At 37.8% G+C, this 22,675-nt stretch overlaps 9 protein-coding genes and 1 pseudogene across 9 annotated transcripts; 5 read left to right on the forward strand and 5 right to left on the reverse strand.

Annotated features, from left to right (window-relative positions):
• Window positions 1-30: 30 nt before the first annotated feature.
• On the forward strand, window positions 31-952 carry LOC103856565 (adenylate kinase isoenzyme 6 homolog). Its single transcript, XM_009133673.3, has 2 exons — window positions 31-365; window positions 457-952. The coding sequence occupies exons 1-2, from the start codon at window positions 159-161 to the stop codon at window positions 781-783; spliced, it is 534 nt and encodes a 177-aa protein (XP_009131921.1). The 5' UTR covers window positions 31-158; the 3' UTR covers window positions 784-952.
• A 396-nt stretch (window positions 953-1,348) lies between these two features.
• Window positions 1,349-3,087, forward strand: LOC103856570 ((R)-specific enoyl-CoA hydratase). The gene is given in 4 exon segments (XM_018657843.2): window positions 1,349-1,536; window positions 1,539-1,636; window positions 1,736-2,221; window positions 2,349-3,087. Coding segments are annotated over 3 exon segments (345 nt in total). The 5' UTR covers window positions 1,349-1,370; the 3' UTR covers window positions 1,817-2,221; window positions 2,349-3,087.
• LOC117132458 (putative L-type lectin-domain containing receptor kinase I.11) lies at window positions 1,821-13,547 on the reverse strand. The gene is made up of 2 exons (XM_033286542.1): window positions 13,542-13,547; window positions 1,821-2,284 (listed from the first exon to the last, which is right to left on the reverse strand). Exon 2 carries the CDS (start codon window positions 2,253-2,255, stop codon window positions 1,842-1,844), a length of 414 nt encoding a protein of 137 aa, XP_033142433.1. The 5' UTR covers window positions 2,256-2,284; window positions 13,542-13,547; the 3' UTR covers window positions 1,821-1,841.
• Window positions 2,823-5,540, reverse strand: LOC103856569 (thiol protease aleurain). The gene is made up of 8 exons (XM_033286528.1): window positions 5,347-5,540; window positions 5,121-5,242; window positions 4,211-4,341; window positions 4,028-4,104; window positions 3,654-3,912; window positions 3,434-3,565; window positions 3,213-3,348; window positions 2,823-3,065 (listed from the first exon to the last, which is right to left on the reverse strand). Exons 1-8 carry the CDS (start codon window positions 5,505-5,507, stop codon window positions 3,028-3,030), a joined length of 1,056 nt encoding a protein of 351 aa, XP_033142419.1. The 5' UTR covers window positions 5,508-5,540; the 3' UTR covers window positions 2,823-3,027.
• LOC103856567 lies at window positions 6,072-10,257 on the forward strand (annotated as a pseudogene).
• LOC117132359 (malate synthase, glyoxysomal-like) lies at window positions 9,233-10,101 on the forward strand. Its single transcript, XM_033286108.1, has 3 exons — window positions 9,233-9,298; window positions 9,392-9,424; window positions 9,697-10,101. Exons 1-3 carry the CDS (start codon window positions 9,233-9,235, stop codon window positions 10,099-10,101), a joined length of 504 nt encoding a protein of 167 aa, XP_033141999.1.
• LOC103856566 ((R)-specific enoyl-CoA hydratase) lies at window positions 11,665-12,827 on the forward strand. Its single transcript, XM_009133675.3, has 4 exons — window positions 11,665-11,787; window positions 12,033-12,307; window positions 12,373-12,488; window positions 12,573-12,827. Exons 2-4 carry the CDS (start codon window positions 12,041-12,043, stop codon window positions 12,685-12,687), a joined length of 498 nt encoding a protein of 165 aa, XP_009131923.1. The 5' UTR covers window positions 11,665-11,787; window positions 12,033-12,040; the 3' UTR covers window positions 12,688-12,827.
• LOC103856571 (putative L-type lectin-domain containing receptor kinase I.11) lies at window positions 12,779-15,934 on the reverse strand. The gene has a single exon (XM_009133679.3). The coding sequence runs from the start codon at window positions 14,974-14,976 to the stop codon at window positions 12,961-12,963; it is 2,016 nt and encodes a 671-aa protein (XP_009131927.1). The 5' UTR covers window positions 14,977-15,934; the 3' UTR covers window positions 12,779-12,960.
• Window positions 15,935-16,218: 284 nt separating this feature from the next.
• On the reverse strand, window positions 16,219-19,393 carry LOC103856572 (L-type lectin-domain containing receptor kinase I.9). Its single transcript, XM_009133680.3, has 2 exons — window positions 18,750-19,393; window positions 16,219-18,674 (listed from the first exon to the last, which is right to left on the reverse strand). The coding sequence occupies exon 2, from the start codon at window positions 18,656-18,658 to the stop codon at window positions 16,469-16,471; it is 2,190 nt and encodes a 729-aa protein (XP_009131928.2). The 5' UTR covers window positions 18,659-18,674; window positions 18,750-19,393; the 3' UTR covers window positions 16,219-16,468.
• A 280-nt stretch (window positions 19,394-19,673) lies between these two features.
• On the reverse strand, window positions 19,674-22,543 carry LOC103856574 (L-type lectin-domain containing receptor kinase I.7-like). The gene has a single exon (XM_009133682.3). The coding sequence runs from the start codon at window positions 21,871-21,873 to the stop codon at window positions 19,867-19,869; it is 2,007 nt and encodes a 668-aa protein (XP_009131930.1). The 5' UTR covers window positions 21,874-22,543; the 3' UTR covers window positions 19,674-19,866.
• Between the last annotated feature and the right edge of the window lie 132 nt (window positions 22,544-22,675).

A 22,675-nucleotide genomic window follows, 5' to 3' on the forward strand; every position in this document is an offset into this window, starting at 1 on the left:
TTAGTTTATATATGAAAAATAAAATCAAAGATGTTTTATTCCCTTTCTTTTGAAAAAGCTCCATCGTCAAATCGTTTCGACGGCGCCTCAGAGACTTATCCTTAAAACCCTAATCTTAATAAGCCGGCGAATCTGAACTTTCTTTCAAGACTAAAACAATGGCGGGAGCTAACAGTGGAACAAGGCGACAAAAGCCGAACATACTGATCACGGGAACTCCCGGTACCGGTAAATCGACGACTGCTTCTGCTCTGGCCGAAGCCACGAGCTTCAAGCATATCTGCGTCGGAGATCTCGTCAAAGACAAGAACTTGCACGACGGCTGGGACGATCAGTTCGAGTCCCACGTCATCAACGAAGACTTGGTGAGTGATTAATCGAATCGTGATGTAACTTTGGAATCTTTAGAGTCTTTTATTAGCTGTGTAATTGTTGTGTTTTGAATTTTGGTTTCAGGTGGTTGATGAGCTTGAAGATGTAATGGAAGGAGGAGGGAACATTGTGGACTACCACGGCTGTGACTTCTTCCCTGAGCGGTGGTTTGATCTTGTTGTGGTGCTTCAGACTGAGAACTCCATCTTGTATGACCGTTTAACGAGGAGGGGCTACTCGGGGACCAAGCTTAGTAACAACATTGAATGCGAGATCTTCCAAGTCATGCTTGAAGAAGCAAGTGATAGTTACGAAGAGGAGATTGTCACCGCGATGCAGAGTGACACCATCGAAGATATCGATGACAATGTGGCGAGTTTGACGGAATGGATTCAATCATGGAGGCCCTGAGTAATCATTATATCATTATGCATGTTTAATGGTGTTATAAAGTTTTGATTTTGGTACTTGCTTTTATATGGATTCTGTTAGTTGCAATTTATAAGCGCAATTCAGCTGTTGAGAGACTAGCTTATGTATGTTCCTTTTGATTCTTAATAAGATAAAAAGTTTTCATTTTTTCCTACTGTGAGAAGTTATCTAAATCTGAATCATACTCAACCTTTGTGGTATTATTAGTTAGTAGTGTGTAATTCAATTTTAATCACATCCGGAACTCGAGTAAAACTGCGAGATAAGGTAAAGATTAAACTTCGACCAAAAAAAAAAAAAAAAAAAAAAGGTAAAGATTAAACTTGAAGAGAAAGTCTCTCTTACTTAAACGAGTTTGATGTGTCTAGTGGTTATTATAAGATTTGCAGCTCTGATGCTATATTGTTAGCAATTGGGAGAATATTTTGTCAAAGTTTGTACCTTTTGGCTTGATATGGCGTGCCTACAAGCTGTTCGACAAAATGACTCAACGAGAACAACTGGAGAAGAGAAAGTAAAGTACTATTAACTGACCTTTGTTTTTGTTTGGTTGTTCAGGTGAAACAATGCTGGCCAAGACATATCTTACGAGACATCCCCTTGTTTTGAGGTGCTTCTCATCAGCTACTTCAAAGACGCTTAAGGTGGGAGATGTTTTGAGAGAAGCAAGAGTGTTCTCAAGTGAAGATGTTAAGGGCTATGCTGAGGTGAGCCATGATTGGATTTGGAACCCACTGATCAAGACTCTGCTCGTAAAGCCGGATTCGAGAATCCTCTTGTCCATGGGATGCTTGTGTCTTCTATGTTTCCTCATATCATCTCTTCCCATTTCGTAAGTTCTCTAGCTTTAGTTTGCATTTATCCATCTTATACATGTCCTAATAAACACATTTGGAGAAACATGATTTGAGTCATTTTGGTCTTGTTGCAGCCTGGAGCAGTATACGTATCTCAAACTCTGCATCGAGAAAGTAGCCAAAAACTGATACTGGTTACATTGTATTTTGTCTAAAAAATTAAGAAAGGTATTAAACTTTTCACCTTCCATCTCCGTATGTGATTGTGTGACTAACAAACATGGAGTTATGAGGCGAAGGAAGAGAGGCTGATGGTGATAAAGAGCTTCTTGAAGTGAAGGCTGCTTCCAGCAAAACCGTCATATCAATACCCTCTTCAGAGTATTCAAGTCCCATTCTTATATCTATAGCATCAAGCAGATAATCACTTCTACAGCAATCACAAACCCATTTGATCAAATGCATTTTCTCAGCTGGAATCTTGTGATCTAGCGGTCTCCTTCCACAGGTTACTTCAAGCATGAAAGCACCAAACGCATAAACATTGGTTCTTGTGGAAGTTCCCACTGTTGTTAGCTCAGGTGCCATGTGACCCATTGTTCCTATAGCAGCCGTTGCGGGTAAGCTATCTCCGTAATCTTCAAACCTAGCCATTCCAAAATCTCCTAACCGTCCATTGAAATCTAACATGACATTAGAAGCTTTTTTATCGCGGTGTAACACAACCTGGTTAGCTCCTGTGTGCAGGTAGCTAAGAGCAGAGGCGATATCCTTCAGAATCACAAACCTCTGTGGCCATGAGAGAGGTGGGTTTCCTCTGTGGAACAAGTACCGGTCAAGACTTCTTCAGTGACCAGAAGAAGCTCTCCTTTCCTTCTGTAGTATCCAAGAAGAGGAACCAAGTTTCTGTGCTTTAGACTTCCCATAGTCATTACTTCAGGAAAATAATGAATTCCCCTGTCCCGTATAAATTTTTATACTAGATTTTATTAATCTATTAATCTACTGTCTAACAGCCGTCGATTCAATAACCTAATGGTTTGAAGAAATGATGTGAAGGTGGTCTGATTCACTGTTCGGGTCAGTAAAGTTTGTTAGCACCAGCCACCAGGAATACAAATAATTTCGAACCTATATTCACATCATTTACAAATAACGAAACTTTACTAACCCGAACAGTAAAGCATGTGAATGCATGATATGTTTGCATATTTACGAAGATATTTCATTCTAAATGATTTATATTGATAGATTTAACATGCACGCATATATATTTTTCCTTTATTCGGAACGTATGAACCAGACCATATGTTACAACAAGCATAAACACAACAATGTGCACTCCCAAGTCCCAAGTGCCAACTTTCAAGTAATGTCTTAATCAAATAAATATGCTAACATATCATGCATCCACATGCTGATCATCTTAGGCCACAACCGGGTACAATGGCATTGATGTAATACCTGCAATTAAACAACGAATCAGCAAAAGACAGACCATCTGAGAATCTCTCTCCCTGAATCGTTCTTTTACCGGTTATATCCAAAATAAGATATATATATGTGGCTTTAACTCATAATGGTTTTATGGTTTCTTGAAAAATAACTTACCGCACATGTTAATTCCCCTCCGCAACTTGAAGTAGCCACCATCGCCCCACTGTTCTCCCCATGAGTTCTTTATAATCCAATACTCCATACTCCCATCATTTCCATAACCAACCACCAAAGCATGATTTTGGACGCTCTATTACCACATTTAAAAAAAAACTAATTGAACACTTACTATATAATACCACAGGTACTTGCAACAGAGTGTAAGAAAGTCTCACTGAAACTTCACAGTCGCTACCAGTGAAGACTCCGCTGATGTAATGCTGGAGTGTGGATGAAACGCCTAATGATACGCTAACTGGCCCGATGGTTCCAACCGCTTTCATCAGTTCAAGTTCATCACGCTGTTGCTATAGTAGTACTAGTCGTCATCATTACAGAGTACTTGAATGTATGTTCTACAAGTGAGTGAAAACCAAATCCGTATAAGATGCTTACCAAAGCGACAGCGACATATCCTGTGACATTTACAACAGAGTCCGAGTTACTTCTGCACAGTCCTTGGACAGCTAGGTAAGGATACTGTGTGGCATTGTTGATTCCTTTGGATTTCATGTAATCAAAGGCTTGGTAAGGATGACCATCAATGCAGCCAGCTGAACCGAAGGATGACGAACAATCTATCAGCTGTTGCTCAGATAATTCTATTCCGGTACCATGTTTAATATGGTAAGCTGACTCAACAGCTCCAGTTGCGCTGCAGTACCAGAACCGACCATATGACAAAACAACCTTGAATTTTTATTATCTTACATCAAGGGATGCTACAAAAATATAGGGAAATATCAGTAGTATCCTAATCATTGGTTTACCTAAATGCCCAAGAACCTTCTAAACATGATCCCTGATTTTTGACCCGGCTAACAACACCATCTTCTCTCCAGTCTTTCTGCAGTCATACATTTTGAAGACAAAAAAAAAATCAATTATAAAAAGGGTATATGTAGCTAAACATGTGTTCTCAAATTTGAAAAACAGGACGGATGGTTCAGTACAGCACTAGGAGCTGAGGTTTGCAAAAGCGCTCTTTTTGTGGGACTGTGGCTGCCCTTTGAAGTGGCAAAGGGGTGTTGCGAAGCACCGATCTTGTTCCTTTGAAACTCTTCTTTGGTCATATCAGCAAATTCTGTTTGGATTTAAAAGACGTTCAGATGGGTCAAAATCCTTATCCATCAAACCACTAAACAAACAAGGATTCTTTAATCACACAAGTATCCTAACCAGTGGCCAAGCTACATGCACTAAGTGAGAGCCATGCATTTGCCCACCATGATTTTTCTTTATCTAATAATAATAACTAATTTGAATATTTTTCGTAATCTAACTGGACAATGAAGTAAATACTCATTTGTCTTTTCAAAAAGTTTTTTTTTGCATTTTAATTTTGATATAAATTCATTCTAATTAGGTTTATTTGTATAATTAGATATTTATATATCTGCAACTTTTTTAAACGTGACTATGCTTATACAACTATTGTATTTCCGGAGATGACACGGATGACAAAATGGAATGCTAACAAATTTTGTCACAAAACATAACTATATATATAACTACATAATACTATGACTAACTAGAAGATTTTTTTTTATATTTTCTATAAATATATTATTTATATGCTTATCAATTTTAATAAATTTAAACTTATAAAAATTAATAAAATAAACTTTAAAATTTCGAGTTATTAATTATTAAATAAAAAAAAATAAAAAATATATTTTTTTGAAATACTTTATCCGCAAACCAGCTATCTTTGTAGAGTAATAAATAAATAAAAATTAATATGAATATCTCCAAAAAAAAATATCACGTACATAATTCCAATGAGCCTGCTGTAATAAGAATCCATCATTAGACTGGAACTACAGTTTCAGTTTCAGGACAAGAACGATGTGATGAACTTACGATTGACACCGAGTTTGTAAGATAAGTCTTTCTTGTTGGTGGATCTGATCAAATCAAGATTCTCTTTGAACACCGAGAAACGGTGCTTTATCTCCTCCGCATGCTGATACTTTTTCCCATACCTTCAATCACCAAAACGAACCATCAGTTTGTTTTATCAAAGAGACGGAACTAGAACTCAAGGGCGATTGCATTTGCACCAGTGGTAAAGGATGCATGGACTTACTTGTGAGTGAAGCGAGCGAAGGAGAGAAGGTGACTGGATTGGCCTAAGATCTTGACAAAGGCTTCCTCTACCTTCCGGAGACCGTCGGGGATAGGAGTGGACTCATGGGATCCGATGAGAATAACCAGAACCACCAATGATTGGATTGCTCTCACAGACATGCTTCTCTCTTTTGTTCTTACTTTTTTTTTTCCCTCAACACTTCTTCTGCTTTAGTGTTTAGATGGAGCGATTGTGAGAAGTGATCATAACCTGAGATGATATTATATAGTCCCTCAACAAATGCCCTTTCTCAAAAAAAAAAAAAAATTTCTTAAACAACTATTCATCTTTTAAGTTAATGAACGGAAGCCACGTTGAATGAGAAACCCATATTGGGGAACCAAATCAGATAGAATCTCTGTTAGACGTGGGAGATCATAAATTCATAATAGTCAACTGAACTTTTTTTGTTTTATAATGATCATTATATAAAATTAAGCTAGATAATTAGCCCAGTAAATGCGACGATTTTACATTGATAATTGAGGTTCATATGTTTTTTTTATTTTTGTCACACCGACTACAGAGTCCTTGAGCAGTCGATGTTCCATGTCTTTGATACTAGGCGCATCGATGGGTATCGAAAGCAGAGAAGAAGACGATATGAGGGTGATCGACGTTCTTTACTAAGGTTATAAAGAAAGAGATTTTGTAAAGCAGGCGCATCGACGATCTGAATCCCCATCGAAAAGAAAAAAAGAGAAGAAATGGAAGGTTTGATTCCATTTTTGTACAAAGCCATGGTCATGTATAAAAGAGAAGGAAGCTTTTCGTCAGTTTTTCTCAGCGATCATCATTCTCATCAACTTCCGGTTACTACCGGAGACTTCCTGGCGATTCCTCCGGTATATTTCGAACGTCAGACCTCAGGCGATTTGGGACCGACCGTCTTAGATTGCTTAAAACGACGCCTTCTTCACCATCTCGCTTGCCCACTAGGAACATCACGAAACGTACGTAAGGAGTGTTCTTGAAAATAATATTTACATAAAGAGATACGAATCTTTCTTGACGTGTCCTCTTATCCTAAGGTATATTTCTTATGAATAACTACCCAATGACTTAATAGAGTGATTTTATATTATGATCTTGATTTTTAATTTGATATTATTAGGGACGTTCAAATACGTTCTACCCAGATTTTCCAATTGTTCTGAAGACTCAGAGGTAATATATTTATTGACTATTAGAAATTTTGTTTTAAGTTGTAGACCTTTTATTATCTACATAACAATTCGTGTGTTTCAGGGTTCTGCTCTGATAGCTGGTAGTTCTGTGCATCGCTCAAAGTCTAATCTGAAGACAGCTGCTAAACGTGAAAGATCCCATATCGAAAGTTTAGAGGCAGCTATCTACGAGGGAACTGTTAACAAATATCGACATTCGGATTCGATTAAGAAAGTGAAGACTGAAAATAGTGGCTGAAGAATTATTGGAAACCTGTCTACGATGAAGATAGGCTTTTCTCTTTTATTGTTATAAGTATTTAATTGTTTTAATCTTCGTATTATGCTTGGTTTTTGGGTTCTGTTTAACAATTTTGGAAGTTTGAAGTGTTTTATTTTTTAACCTTTTTACGTACTCTAAGCATATGTTGGTCGTTTTTAATATAATCCCTCTTATCATATTTTGTCTGATCGGGTCGATTGGTTGAAGTTATCTAATATATTTGGGCAATATAAAATACCTTAAAAGGAATTATTATTTCTGTAAAGTTTATTTTCCATGGATATAGTCTATAGCTTTGTAAATATGAATATATCCCTTTTATAAAATATCCTATACAAATTGTTATAGCACATACTATATACAAGTACAATAAACAGAAGAGAGCAAATATATTTTGTCCTTTTTAAAATCGAATATAATATTATTGTACGTGCATTTTATTTGATCTTCAGATTCCTCAAATAAAGAATTATTTTTTAATCAATGTGAGTATAAAATTATTTTAAATTTGATATAGTTACTATATGTTAACAGATATGATTTTTTTTTTTTACTTTCAGGATTCAATTCCGTGCATTTTGATTAAACTTCAAAAAAAATTTAGACTATAATTTCTTATCGTATCAATTAATTATGTTATTTTGGTTTTTATATTAAAACAAATTATGTGTTTTAAAGGGTGGAATCACATTCAATTTCTTTTCTCTTAAATTTTTTATATAATAAAAATAACTATATTTTATTTATTTAAGGTAGTTATAGTATTACTTTTCAAATGTTATTGTTCCACTAAAAAACCAGAAATTCCGGTGTTTTTCACTTTCTCTTCAAATATATATTTATGTCTTACAAAATCATAGTATATAACTTAAAATAATGATACATATGCTTCATCCCGCGCAAAGCGCGGATTACTACCTAGTCTTATATTATATTTGCGGACAAATAAAAAAAAGGAGATCGTGGTTTTGATGTCTTGATAGAGCAGAAAATTAGTTGAAGATATTGATTTTATAACAAAAAAACTCGTTCTATCATAAGGCATGAGATGTAAAGCGAGATTGAGACTTTATTCTTAACTTAATAATTTGGATGTGTATTGAAATTTTTTAATGTACGTACGTTATTACAATCAAATTGACTTTGCACTGCCACATGTTTCACGTTACCAACATAATTTCACGTGGCGAGTTGACCTCACCACCGCTTTGATCATTTCTTCAATTTGCCTAGTTCATTCCAATGACTCTCGAGACTCGATTGCGCCATGATCACATGGTACATATATGGATATACAAAAAAAACTCTTCATTTTAATTTGTGTAGTGAAATATTGAATGGGAAAGTGAGTTATCCTACTATATAAAAGGGACTAAATCTCTCTCTCCTAAACCTTGTCACATAGGCAAAAATATTGAGAACCAATCAATATGCCATGTCATTTTGGACTGGACTTAAAATTTAAAAAAAAAATCAATATGGCATATTGGTCGGAGCCCATTACATATTCTCTTGGTTTTACGTATTGGTCGGAGCCCATTACATATTCTCTCCCTATAAAAGTGTCCACATGGCATATTTTGGGTTCCACAATTTTTTTAATTTTTTTACAACATAAATTGTTGACAAAAACCTATATAAGCACGATGATGTCATAGTCATCCCGCCCCTACGTTTACCGTTTCAGTTAGCGAAGATAATCAATCCATATATCAGCCTTTAATTCTAACAACTACAACTAAACTTTCATCGGTACGTTTCAGAAGCTTCTCAGTTGAATCCTATAAATATACGTCCACATATAACACAATCCCCATCTCTTAGAGCTGCCAGAATCAAGAAGTACTCAGCAGCAGAAGAACACGGTAAAGTTTCCGCTTTCGCCTTTGAATTTCAAGTCGTAACTGATTCTGTAGATCGGATTTCGGCCTGAGAATTTTTTTTATAAGGAGATTTGCTCTGAGCAAATAGATTTGCACTTGATCCTCTCGACATCTATGATATCCTTTTAACTTCGGTTAGATTAGTTTTTTTGATATTTTTCTTTTTTTTGGATTTTTGAGCTATTTAGGATTCTTTGACGAAAATAGACAAAGTATGTAAGAGACATAAGAGATCTGGAACACCCTTACTCCTTGGAGCAACTAAGTGTTCTGTCTGAAGACTCCATCACTCTCGATGACAAGCTTAATCGCGTCCAGTGAGTATTATTAGTCCTCTGTTTAATGATCTCACTGTGTAGTCCCAATGATAGTGAGAAAAAAAAGTTTAATTTTGGATCCAAAAGTGTGAGGCTTTTTTTTTGTGTGTACATGATCTTTAATGATTTGTGAGTTTGTGGGTTTTGGTTATGTGATCAATTCACGATAACGTTTACACCGACCATACGGATTATATGGCAACTATATTTGGTATGCGTTTGAGAACTAAGCTTAAAGAATGCTTGCCTCTCCACTATAAGGTCAACTATCCTTTTAAGTAAAAAGACAAGTTTTTTCAATGGTCATTTGTTATATATGTGTGATTGTTTCTGTTTCCTTTTACTTATGTTCAGGTTGATATCAGACTCATGCCGATGAACATTCAGGTAAGGAAGTTAGGAGATGGCTTAAGTCACTTAATTCATTTGTGGTCTCTTTTAAAACCTTAACAACTGTATAGTTTGCAAGAGTATGGATGATATGTCAAGTGAAAAAAAATTAACGAATGTAACGCTCATGGATTTTGCTATACAAATTCATTTGTGCTTTGTTATTGCAGATGCTTCGTGGATTTTATTTGGTTTGGATAATTGCCCATGTGGCCTGTGAATGCATCCATGCAGATTGGAATGTTTTTATTTTATTTTAAACAGTACAGATCAGAGCAGAGGGTCTAAGGCTGAACAGACGTGTGGGGATCGAATACTTAGCAGTGTGGCTAACACGATCAGGATCTGTCCCACGCTATAACCTGATGGAAGATGCGGCTCCAGCTGAGATAAGTCGTGTCCAGAACTGGCAATGGATTAGGTATGAAGTGGAGTTGGACGGAGATGGGCTTGGAGTCAGGGTGAACAAAGAGTTGTTTGAGAGAGTTGTGGAAGAAGAGATGGAAAGAATCGAGAAAGAAGTTGGTAAAGATAAGTTTAAGAAAGGAATGTATAAGGACAACTGCAAGAAGTTTACAAAGCAATGTACTGCAAGTGAGCTTGATGATTTTCTTACACTTGCTGTTTATGATCATATTGTAGCTCACTACCCAAACAATGTGTCAAGGCCCTGAGAGAAGAAAAGAAGATGTTGGGAGAGAGAGTTTGAGATATGAGTGTTGTACTTTTGTCTTCTATGTTTGTTTCTCATTTGCTTTTTTTCTATATGTCTGTATATTGGATGAACTTGATGTTTTTATCTCCAATATGAAATAAATGTTTCTATAACATCGCTTATAATGTGTAAGGGGCTATATAGCATTGTTTATTTTGATATTAAACAATCTATAGAGTTCAAAATATATAAAATACAATTGGCTGTTTGTTATTTCTTTTTCTATTTTTGATCTTCTGATTCTTTGGAGCTGCTAGGTTTTTATTATAACCGTGAAAAATATATGAATGATAAATGTAAAAACTTTGCAAGTTAATTGCCTGATTATTGAAGTGTTGTCCTGACTCTTGAGAAAGAATATCGTAGAAAGATGACTGTTGATGACATACACAACATAATATTTTGCAGGAGAAGAATAACGGATCTGAATAAGCAACAAAAAAACAATAACACTATATATATATATATATATATATATGAATACATTAATCGTAGCTCAAAATGTACACAAATTAACCAGTAACATACACACGTTATCTTTCAATTGCAAGCATAATGAACTGCTGTAATACACCAAACACAGATCTCCGCGCTTGCGCAGAGTTGACGATTCCTAGTTTGAGTAATCTGAGACTGAAATAGAGGATCATAAAATATGATTAATTACTAGCTTCATTTTGTTCATTTGAGTGGAAAAAGCCGAGACCAAGGAATTTTAAGTCCCTTCTCGCTGCTATTTATTACACCTCTCAAATTAATCAAACGTCTTCACCTTGCTAAATGCATCACTCATATAGTATAGTCATATCCCCACTCGTCTTACACCACATGGTTTAAATAATGTGTTTTCAAGATCCTCTTGCGACGGAGTTTGGATTGACTCCCAGACACCAAAATTTGGCTAAGCTGCAATGATATAAATGGAACACACAAAATTTAACAAAACTTACCTCCTTTAAACAAAGTATTTTAAGGTAAAAGATAGTACGTATTCGATCGAACTAGAGATATATTTTAAGGTAGTAAATTTTTAAAGCATCTAAACACACATTGGAGTTCTATACACACATATACATATGTAATTGTGGGGTTCATATTGCAAACATTATGGTAAATAATTACATTTTCGCCAAAAAGTCAACTGTAGTAAATTATAAATCCGTAGTATTTATAACTTGCCTCTCTCATTTTATACTTCTTAAAATTGTTATAAAATTACATACAAAATAAATGAGCAAACCCCTTTTTTTTTAAAACACCAAGTTTTTCTGAGGAGGATTCCCGATTTGTGATGTTTTTCTCCTACGTTAACGAACGGCTATTACAATGGGGACGGTACGTTGATTTTAGTATATCACAACTTCGTAGTTTTTGATGAAAAAGAAGCCATAACTTAAATCAGCTAGCTGTATATGTAATACAAATTGACTTAAACGAATATATTTCATTCTAAATCATTTATATCGATTGATTTAGCATATGCATGCATATATTATTAAGATTGTCATATACAATTTTTTTTTATTGGGTACGATACCGTTCATATGTACCCAATAAAGAAATTAAAAATTTCTTTATTGCCAAAAAAAAAAAAAATTAATAATTCTTTATTGCCTACTGTGTAATAAACTGCAAGACAAGTAAGGTACGATTAAACTTGCAGAAGAAGTTTGCGTCTTTTCTCTTACACGAGTTGTTTCTTGCGTTATAATTTTTTTTGAGAATTTTGATTGTAAGATTGGGAGAATATTTTAGCAAACTCTGTACCTTTTGACTTTCAACGGCGGTGCCTATAATCTGTTCGACAAAATGTCTCAACGAGTAACAGGTTTCCAGCGAAGAAGAGGAAGTAATAATAATACATAAAATTTGTTTTCTCTGGTTGTTCAGGTGTAACAATGCTCGCGAAGACATTTGTTCCGAGACAACTCCTTGTGTCGAGGTGTTTCTCATCTGTTACTTCGAAGACACTCAAGGTGGGAGATGTTTTGAGAGAAGCAAGAGTGTTTTCAAGTGAAGATGTTAAGAGCTATGCTGAGGTGAGCCATGATTGGAACCCACTTCATTTTGATCAAGAATCTGCCCGTAAAGCTGGATTCGAGAGTTGTCTTGTCCATGGAATGCTTGTGTCTTCCATGTTTCCGCGTATCATCTCTGCCCATTTCGTAAGTTCTCTAGCTTTAGTTTGCTTTTAACCATCTTTTTACATGTCCTTTCGGTCTTGTTGCAGCCTGGAGCAGTGTATGTATCTCAAACTCTGCATTTTCGATCACCAGTTTACATAGGAGATGATATTCTCGGAATTGTACAAGCTACAACTTTAAGACAAACCAAGAATAAGTACATGTAAGCTCATTTATTAAAACTTATTCAAAAAGTTGAGTTCTGTTGTTCTACTATCATAACTAGATCTTCATTTCGCTTTGTTAGTGTCAAATTCTCAACCAAATGCATCAAGAATCACAGTGAACTTGTACTTCTTGATGGTGAAGCTACTGCAATCTTACCAAACCTCGAGGTGCTACAACCATGTCATTCGGAATGATAAACTGATCCGACATGTAAGTTTCTGTGTGTTTACCATGTTCTTGTTCTGTTTTGTTCTTTCATTTCTGCTGTCTTTGAAGAGTCTGGAATTTGTGAGATTTTTGTTGTAAGTTATATTACTAATGAATTCAATTGCTACTATATAACCTTCTATATTGTTTCAATCACAGTTTCACATTCAAATCTTTATTAGAAAAATCATGAAAGTTGCTAAAACTGATATACACACACTGATTACATTGTATTTGTCTGAAAAAAGTAAGAAAATTTTTCACCTTCCATCTCCGTATGTGATTGTGTGGGTAACAAACATGGAGTTATGAGGCGAAGGAAGAGAGTCTGATGGTGCTAAAGAGCTTCTTGAAGTGAAAGCCGCTTCCAGCAATACTGGAATATAAACTCCAATCCCTGGAGAATCTGGTGAGAAGATGGGCAGTGGCAGATTCTGGCTTATGTATTGCACCACCTGTTCCATGTTTGGTCTTGATTCCGCCGAAACATTTGTGCAGAGCAACCCAAGTCTCAGAACCATATCAACTTCCGCTTCTGAGTATTCACCTCCCATTCTAGTATCTACAGCATCCAGCAGAGAATCACTTCTCCAGCAATCACAAACCCATTTGACCAAATGCCTTTTCTCAGCTGGAACCTTGGTATCTAGTGGTCTCCTTCCACAGGATACTTCAAGCATGAAAGCACCAAATGCATAAACATCTGTTCTTGTGGAAGTTCCCATTGTTGTTAGCTCAGGTGCCATGTAACCCACTGTTCCTATAACAGCCGTTGCGGGCAAGCTATCTCCGTAATCTTCAAACCTAGCCATTCCAAAATCTCCTAACCGTCCATTGAAACCAGAATCCAACAAGACGTTAGAAGCTTTTATATCTCTGTGTAACACAACTTGGTTAGCTCCTGTGTGCAGGTAGCTCAGAGCAGATGCAATATCCTTCAAAATCACAAACCTCTGTGGCCATGAGAGAGGAGGTTTTTCTCTGTGAAACAAGTACCGATCAAGACTCCCATTAGACATGTACTCAGAGACAAGAAGAAGCTCTCCTTTCCTTCTGCAATATCCAAGAAGAGGAACCAAGTTTCTGTGCTTTAAACTTCCCATAGTCACTACTTCAGCTACAAACTGTTTCATCCCTTGCTTCGCGTCATGGCACACTCTCTTCACCGCTATATCTCCAATGTGAGGTAGATTCCCTCTGTAGACTTCTCCAAAACCGCCTTTCCCTAAACGATGCTCAAAACCTCTTGTTGCTTTGTATAGAGATTTATATGAAAACCGGTGTGGGCCATAGTCTTTCTCCCATGCTTCTCTAACTTCTGCATACTTCTTCCTCCTGTATAAGTGAACTCCTCCAAGAACAGCCAACACTATGAGTGATAGTAACACAAACAAAACAACAAGCAGTGGAGATGTTTGCTTCTGTTTGGCTCTTGGATGAGGAATCTGAGGAAGTTTTAACAAGTCCAGTCTCTGCAACAGCTCTCTCCTTCTGCTGAAACTCCATCCTAAGATGTATTGGTAACTAACCAATGACCCTGTTGCTGCAGAGAATCCAAAGAACAGTTTGTGATCCGGGAAGATTTCAGTAAGATTGATGGATCTTGCCAAGAGAGGATGGTTTGGCTTCTGGATTCTTAGAGGAGCCACTGTGACATTGAGTAAAGATCTTTCATAATCCACCCATACCTGTAAAGGCTCTTCACTTAAGATTTGAAGGCTTTGATTCTTCCCTTTGGTGTTTGAATAGTAAGAAGCTGAAGCAGACTCTATAGACCTGAGGCTGTTGATGTCTATACCGACATGATTCTTGTTTATATCATCAAACTCTGCGCTTTTAGCAGTATCAAGCTCAATAGCTAGAAGCTGATAAGATGGAGATCCGTTTGTTGAGATGTTGGAGAGTCCCAAGTACTGTGTTGGATCTGCATGTGTGAAATCCAAGGAGGAAGATACGACAAAGGCGATTCCATGGCCGCCTTCAGCTCCTGGTTTAGGCACAAGTGCGCACACAAAGTGAGTTGAGAATGAGAAGTTCTTCTCAGATGAGTCAAATGGATGCTTGAAGAAGGCATGACCCATTTGCTGTGATGAGGCGTTGGTCAGCTGCAGCAATCCATCTGGAGAGAGGATTTTTGCAGATCCATCTAGATGAAGATCAGCTTGAGCTTGGGGAAAGCCGTTGTAGATGAAACCTGCTCCTTGTTTACGACCTAACAAGCAAATCAGGTGATTAAAGAAGATCAGCAAGATCAGATGCAGTCCTTGAGTAGCCATTGCTAATGAATTAAAGAGACATATGATTTGGTTTATATGTTTCAATTTTAGATTAATTCTTCAAGACATGCATTCAAGGCCAATTATCTTTAGGAAATGCATTTCATATGGGCATTTTCTGAGTTGAAATTTACCAAATGAAATGGAACCATGACAGTTACCTTCAACCTTTATTTTATGTCATGTTGTTCATATAATAATTGTATGGTCTTCTCTCTGGTTCTAACAATGTCTAACTCAAAAGACATTAGACACATGGCTTGGAGAATGAAGACAATCTATCATATTAAAAGTATAATGATCCCAAAAAAAGTATTATGATCATGCCGACCAAACCAAAGCTTGGTATTATGAAAAGAGAGGTTATATATAGGAAATTAAGTCCATTATTCTCTGCAAAATAACTATTACATTGGTGTTAACAAACTAATAAAACATTTATCATCTGCCACTTTAAATCAGACTTATCACCTTTCTTGTTTAAATGTTTGTTTATTCCTCATAGTTTGTACTGGTTGATCTTGGTTTTGTATATCATTTTCTTTAGATTTGTTGGATGATACAAATGTCTTTTTGCACATGATATATCCTAACTGAAAGACTATTAAAATCCATGTACAAGTTGTAATAATAGCTTCAGAATAGTATTGTAAATGGATGTTATCAGAAGAAGAATACTTATTTCACACATTAGTCACGTTTAAACGGATGTGTGACTAGTTAAGTCCAAGTCAATAATGGCAAATTAAGAGATGTATGTATCTTGAAATGATCCAAGTCAATGACGGCAAAAAGATAATATTATGTTTTAAGATCTGGAAATCTTTCATTGAAATAATATAACCCCTAAGGTTAACAAATAAAGCATATCATAATTAAGCAAAGGCTTACCAATATTATAACATTAAATGACCCCAAGTTGAAACTATGCAGTGCTGCATATGGTGTACCCAGAAACAGGTTTGTTTGTTTGTTTGTGTATTGGGATCAAATAGTTTAGTTAAGGATTAAACATCAATTTATATTTACAACCATCATTTCTAATATAAACTACAGAAACGACCGACATACAACTTCTCACATGTATGAATGTCAGGGATCTATTATCACCGATTTGGCATCTCTCCTAGGTGTGTTATGCTATAGTCACAGCACATGTGCTTAACACGTTCTCAAATACATGCAAATTCTAAGCATTTAGAAGTTTTCCAATAACCATACATTTTTTTTCTAAAACAACCATTTACAAAGGTACAAACTGATTAGTCTTCGGATTCATTACTACAACATAGCACACATAAACCAAAACAGCTTTCTACAACATAGCCTGAGGAGAAATCTCATCTCATTGCTTGGTAACAGAGAGAGCAAACATGTATACGGTAAACATTTACAAATGAAGAAACTGATTATATTGGGACAAGTGAGACAGATTATTAAAAAACAATCTTGAGACTAAGATCTGTTTGCTGATATGAATGTACATCAGAGATTACCTCTGACTGCTGATGCTGGAAAGATTGGACTCGAGATCTTCTGCAGAAGATGTGACAGTAGTTTTGACAGCAGATGAGAGAGTCTGAGTCTTAGGCTTCTCTAGTTCTGAAACTATGTGAAGAGAGTTCTTCGTCTCTACCGTCTGTCCCCATGGCTGATCTGTTCCCTGATAAGCGTAAGGTGAGTGGTTGGCCGAAGAAGAAGCTGACCAACTCCATGAAGCGGATGAGACTACAAGAGAAGCTGCATCAACCAGAACCGGAGCAAATGTACCAATCCCCAAAGTATACGGTGAAAAATCAGGCAAAGGCATGTTTTCATTTAGGTACAAGACCACTTGCTCCATCGTTGGTCTGGACTCCGGCACTATATTTGAACATAGCAAACCGAGTTTCATAACCATCTCCACTTCCTCTGGTGAGAACTCATCTCCCAGCCTCGGGTCGATAGCATTAAGCAGAGAATCCTTCTTCCAGCACTCACACACCCATTTGATCATATGCCGTTTCTCAACTTCCAACTGTGGTTCCACCGGTCTCCTCCCACATGTTACTTCAAGCATGAAAACACCAAAGGCGTAAACATCAGTTCCAGTGGAAGCTCCCATTGTGATTAACTCAGGCGCCATGTAACCAACAGTTCCCACTGCAGCCGTTGTGGCTGCACTCCCTCCGTGTTCATGAAACCTAGCCATCCCAAAATCCCCTAACCTACCATTGAACTCCTCGTCCAACATTATGTTTGAAGCTTTGATATCTCGGTGCAGAACAACTTGGTCAGCACCTGTGTGCAAGTACCAGAGAGCAGACGCTATTCCCTTAACAACCACAAGTCTTTCTTTCCAAGAAAGAATCCGTTTCGCCTCATCAAACAAATGCTCGTCAAGACTACCGTTAGGCATGTACTCAGAGACCAAAAGAAGCTCCCGCTTTCTCCTACAATAACCGAAAAGCGGAACAAGGTTCCTGTGTTTCAGACATCTCATGCTGACAACTTCAGCCACAAACTGCTTCACACCTTCATCACCGTTGTGGGAAACTCTCTTCACTGCTATCTCTCTCCCTTGAGGAAGTTTTCCTCTATAGACTTCACCAAAACCTCCTTTCCCAAGAAACTCATCCTTACTAAACCCCTTTGTCGCTTTGTACAATGACTTGTAAGAGAACCTATGCGCATCAAACTCCTTCTCCCATGTTTCAGAAACTTCTGAAAACTTCTTCCTCCTGTGGAAATAAACTCCCGCAAGAACAGCCAACACCGCAACACCCAGACAAACAATCATGATTATAATCCACTGAGGAAGCTTCTTAGGATGAGATGTAGGAAGAGGTTTAGGATGAGGAACTTGAGGAAGTTTTGAGATGTCAAGTCTATGCAATGATCCTCCTCCGCTTGTGGTAAAACTCCACCAAAGAATATAGTGATCACACACTGAGTTCCCCGTTGCAGCAGAGAACCCAACAAAGAGTTTCGATCTATTAGGAAAAATATCTGAAAGGTTGATTGGATGTGACAACAGAGGCCGGCTTGGCTTCTCCACTTCAAGAGGTGCCAACGAGACATTAAGCATAGAGCCATCGTAATCCACCCAGACCTGTATAGGGTTTCCAGACAAGAGGTTTAAGCTTACGTTTCCTCCTTTGGAATAGTAAGACGCTGGAGCCACTGCGATAGATATAGGATCGTTGACATCGATACCAACGTGACCGCCACGGACTTTGATATCATTAAACTCCGGGTTCCAAATAGTGTCGAGCTCGACAGCAAGAGCGGGAGATCTTGACGCGTTGAAAGCCCCCAAGTATCTTGTTGACTCTGCGTAAGAAAAATCCAGAGAAGGAGATATTAAAAAGGTGAGACCGTGCCCGGGTTCAACGCCTGGCTTAGGCACCAGAGCACAGACGAAATGAGTTGAGAAGGAAGTGAACTGGATTGGTTTCTTGTGGAAAGCTCGGCCCATTTGATAATCTGAAGTGTTTGTGAGCTGCAGTAATCCACTGGGGAGAAGTACTTTTGCGGAAGCGTCTAGGTAGAGGTTTTCTTGGGAGGTGAAGTTTTCATAGACAAACCTTGTCTCTTGTTGACTTGATGGAGAGATGAGATGAAGAGAAGTGATTATCAGGATCTGAAGCAACACACGAGCCATTGAAGATGATGAAACAGAGAGTCTGGATCTGATATGCATCTCATAACCTTGCAAGCTGAAGAAAAAGTGAACAAAAAAGGATGTGAGGTTCTCTTTAATATTGTTTATTTATTTTAACCAAAGGAATCACCATTTTTTTGGCTTTACAAACTGTCCTCCATTAACACGATGATATTAAATTAATCTAGAAATAAAGCTTTAACGTGGTTTCCAAAAATTCTATTTGAGACAATAATATTTTTAACGTACAACCTCAATCTGAATAGACAACGCAACGTCTACATGGGGTACCATGGAACAAAATAATATAATGCGTGTAACAAACATATGAAATGAATTAGTATATGTGTCGGAATAGATCGTGCACCAACCTTCATTGGATTTGTCTGCTACTTCTATAGTCTTCTACTTGAAGCTATCTTCTAAGGAAGCAGACAAATAAAACATCATATTTTAAACATGCACTTGACCTTTCAGACGCCGAATAAAAAAAGAGCCAATGTTATTGTAATGATATTTCAATTCAATTATGAGCCAGACCGAAGGTAAGAAGCCTAGGAATGCGTGGAATAATTATGACAACTAGGAATGTTCTTCAAATGATGGTTATCACAACTAATAGAAAATAGACACTAGAGTTAGGTCCTACCTTGCCAACCTAATCTTTACTATTTCCTAATTTAGCCCTGTAGGTAGGTGCAAGAGAATACATCCTCGTATGAATGACCATCTATCTTATGTTCTGAAGTTGTTGGTCAGCAAGTTTCTTGTTGACTTGACTGGTGAATCAGGAGAAGAAAGGAGATCACCATTCACCGTCCATATCAGATCCAATCCTTGAGCCATTGCTAATACAACAGAGTTTTTGCTATTCTTAGAAATTTTTTTTGTCTCTGTGTTAGTGGTATGGTGGTAAATAACTATCCTCTCCATTTGCAAAACAAGGTCTGATCATTACTTCACAAGAAGAACCAAAGCTTTTGCACAACAATTATAGACACAAACATCCGACATTAAATGTCATAACAAGATTATGTATCAGCTTTCTCATTCTAAAACAAACAATTGGTTCACTCATTCCCAAGTACTGAACAAATAGTGATGAAAGTATCTCATACAAAGTTCATGATTTAAAGATCAATGATGTTTGACTGGCTTTAGATGTGTAACTGGCTCATCATGCCTTGAATTAAGAGACTGGCAACAACTTTCTTTACAAATATTTTAGCAAAGTAATCGCAAAACTTTCATCGTCCGCTCCCATAGACCACCGAGTGAGTAACAAACATAGAGTTGTTGGAGGAGGACGACAGTGAAGGTGAAGGTATCGTTAGCCTTGCTGGCGAAAGCGCCATTGGAGTTAGAACACCAATCCCTGGAGAATGTGGCCAAAACTCCGGCAAAGCCATGTTTCCATTCACATATTGCACAACCTGTTCCATGGTAGGCCTTGCGTCCGGGACAAGGTTAGCACATAGCAAACCGAGTTTCAGAACCCTCTCGACTTCCGCTGATGAGAACTCTATCAACCTCGGATCTTTAGCATCAACCAAACAAGACTTTCTCCAACAATCACAAACCCAAGTGACCAGAAACCGTTTCTCAGCAGACAAGGTAGACTCCACAGGCCGTCTCCCGCAAGCTACTTCAAGCAAGAAAACACCAAACGCATACACATCAGTTCCAGTGGAAGGCCCCATCGTTATAAGCTCAGGCGCCATGTAACCAACAGTTCCCACCGCAGCCGTTGTGGTCGGATCAGCCCCTCTGTCGTATAGCCTCGACATACCGAAATCTCCCAGCCTTCCGTTGAACTCCGCGTCCAGCATAACGTTAGCAGCTTTGATATCTCTGTGTATAACAACTTGGTCAGCTTCCGTGTGTAAGTAACTAAGCGCCGAGGCAATGTCCTTGACAATCGCCAGTCTTCTCCACCAGGGGATAGAGGTTATACTATGATCAAACAAGTAATGGTCAAGACTACCGTTTGGCATGTACTCAGAGACTAACAGTAACTCGCGTTTCCTTCTACAATACCCGAGAAGTGGAACCAAGCTCCGGTGTTTTAAACTCTTCATGCAAACAATCTCAGCGACAAACTGCTTCATACCTTCCTCGCCTTCGTGTGATACTCTCTTCACAGCCACTTCTCTGCTCTTAGAGAGTGTTCCTCTATAGACTTCGCCGAAACCTCCTCTCCCAAGAAACTCATTCTTACTAAAACCTTTTGTTGCTTTGTATAGAGACTTGTACGAGTACCTGAGAGGACCATACTCCTTCTCCCATTCCTCTCTCACTTCCGCGTACAAGTTCCTCCTATACATATAACCTCCAACAAGAAGCCCCAAAACTAAGCAAGCTATTAAACTAATCAGAGCATCAAGCACCAGAGGAGATGACTCATGTTTATTACTAGGATGATCAACTTTGGGAAGCTTTGAGATGTCAATGCTCTGCAACGTCGCCATGGTTTTGCTAAAACTCCACCCGAGTACGTACTGGTAGCTCATGATCGACCCGGTTGCACCGGAGAACCCGAAAAACATTCTTCTACCTTGCACAATCTCGGTAAGATTGATGGAAGCTGCCGACAAAAGAGGCCGGCTCGGCTTCTCCGTTTTAAGAGGTGCTAATGTAACGTTGAGCATGGTTCCTTGGTAGTCAACCCAAACCTGAATAGGATCTCCACTCAAGAGCTTTATCTCTATGCTCCTACCTTCCTTGTCTGAAAAATAAGAAGCGTTGGCTGATAGTTTAGACACAGCGCTATTCACATCAATCCCGACATGGTTATCACTGATGTCTTTCAACTCCGGAGCTAGAGCTGTATCTAGCTCTACCGCCAACACGCGCACGGCGGTAGATTCGTTTGAAGATGCATTGAAGATACCAAAGTACCGAGTCGGCTCGGCGTGGCTGAAATCTGTGGATTGAGAGACGACGAAAGCCATGCCGTGTCCGCTGGGATAACCAGCAGGGAGCAGTGCACAGACGAAATGTGTGGAGAAGGATACTGGTTCGGATGAGTTGTAATCGATCGGCTGCTGGAGAAAAGCGTGACCCATCTGGCGAAGAGTATCGTTTGTGAGTTGCAGGGCACCATTGTGTGGGAGGATTCTTGCACCCCCGTCGAGGTGGAGATTGTTACCTGCCTGGTCGAAGCCGTTGTAGACAAACGGTGGCTCTTGTTGAAACGATGGGCAAAGATAATATATCATCAAGAACATTCGTAGAACCAATCGTGAAGTTATCATTGGTAATGAAACAGAGAGGGTTATCGTTTTGCTTTTTTTTTGTTTTTTTAATTATTGGCTTTTCTCTGTTCTAGTGGTTAATAATAAGGATCTCTTACTCTCTCTGGCTGTATAGTGTAGACCCATTGAATATGACATGAAAGTCAACTTAAGAGTTAAGACTGCTTCGGAGTCTATATGGTATATACGTATATTACGTTAGTAAAAGACTTTTGAACAGATGTCTTAGTCAAGACAGCAAAATTAATTCCGAGAAGAAAAGTAGAGGTGTAGAGGAAGTGTGACTAGATGGGTCTTTTGTATTAATGCGAGAGGAAGAGGTCAAAAGACTGATCACTCAAAGAAGATAAAGATGACGGTGAAGAATGCAAAAAACAAAATTTCCTCAAAAGTTAAAAGCCGATTTGGAAGTAACTTCAAAGTCAAACTTTCAAGTTGACTAATTACGTTTCTAAAGATATTTTGCCTTATGAATTGAGGGGAGAGAAATTTACTGACATTTAGGTGATGCAGAGTAATATGAGGTGGATTATTTTCTTAATATATAGATATGCACAAGATATGTTATTATTTAAGTCAAGGTCAATTTCATTGAATATTTCAATTCCACTGTTAGCAATCAAGAACATCATGTCCACACACATTTAATGGTAGTTTCTAGAAAACCGAACCTGAACCAAAAACTGTAAACATAAACAGGCGACAACTCAAAATAAAACGTGTGTGTCGCCAACGGACAACACAAATTGTCATCATGATGTTGATTCACATATGACTAGAATGTGAGTTATGGAATCAACGG

Source organism: Brassica rapa, chromosome A03 (assembly GCF_000309985.2).
Source record: "Brassica rapa cultivar Chiifu-401-42 chromosome A03, CAAS_Brap_v3.01, whole genome shotgun sequence".
Lineage (NCBI taxonomy): Eukaryota > Viridiplantae > Streptophyta > Magnoliopsida > Brassicales > Brassicaceae > Brassica > Brassica rapa.

Excerpts from the sequence above, each read along its gene's own strand:
- LOC103856565 (XM_009133673.3), top strand. The coding sequence starts at position 159 with ATGGCGGGAGCTAACAGTGGAACAAGGCGACAAAAGCCGAACATACTG. Across the intron at positions 366-456 it reads ACGTCATCAACGAAGACTTG|GTGGTTGATGAGCTTGAAGA; the intron begins GTGAGTGATTAA and ends TTTTGGTTTCAG.
- LOC117132458 (XM_033286542.1), bottom strand. The coding sequence starts at position 2,255 with ATGGCTAGGTTTGAAGATTACGGAGATAGCTTACCCGCAACGGCTGCT.
- LOC103856569 (XM_033286528.1), bottom strand. The coding sequence starts at position 5,507 with ATGTCTGTGAGAGCAATCCAATCATTGGTGGTTCTGGTTATTCTCATC. Across the intron at positions 4,342-5,120 it reads TTACAAACTCGGTGTCAATC|AATTTGCTGATATGACCAAA; the intron begins GTAAGTTCATCA and ends AAATCCAAACAG. Across the intron at positions 4,105-4,210 it reads AAACCTCAGCTCCTAGTGCT|AAAGACTGGAGAGAAGATGG; the intron begins GTACTGAACCAT and ends GTATGACTGCAG.
- LOC117132359 (XM_033286108.1), top strand. The coding sequence starts at position 9,233 with ATGGCAACTATATTTGGTATGCGTTTGAGAACTAAGCTTAAAGAATGC. Across the intron at positions 9,299-9,391 it reads GCTTGCCTCTCCACTATAAG|GTTGATATCAGACTCATGCC; the intron begins GTCAACTATCCT and ends ACTTATGTTCAG. Across the intron at positions 9,425-9,696 it reads TCATGCCGATGAACATTCAG|ATCAGAGCAGAGGGTCTAAG; the intron begins GTAAGGAAGTTA and ends TAAACAGTACAG.
- LOC103856566 (XM_009133675.3), top strand. The coding sequence starts at position 12,041 with ATGCTCGCGAAGACATTTGTTCCGAGACAACTCCTTGTGTCGAGGTGT. Across the intron at positions 12,308-12,372 it reads GTATCATCTCTGCCCATTTC|CCTGGAGCAGTGTATGTATC; the intron begins GTAAGTTCTCTA and ends GTCTTGTTGCAG. Across the intron at positions 12,489-12,572 it reads CAAACCAAGAATAAGTACAT|TGTCAAATTCTCAACCAAAT; the intron begins GTAAGCTCATTT and ends TCGCTTTGTTAG.
- LOC103856571 (XM_009133679.3), bottom strand. The coding sequence starts at position 14,976 with ATGGCTACTCAAGGACTGCATCTGATCTTGCTGATCTTCTTTAATCAC.
- LOC103856572 (XM_009133680.3), bottom strand. The coding sequence starts at position 18,658 with ATGCATATCAGATCCAGACTCTCTGTTTCATCATCTTCAATGGCTCGT.
- LOC103856574 (XM_009133682.3), bottom strand. The coding sequence starts at position 21,873 with ATGATAACTTCACGATTGGTTCTACGAATGTTCTTGATGATATATTAT.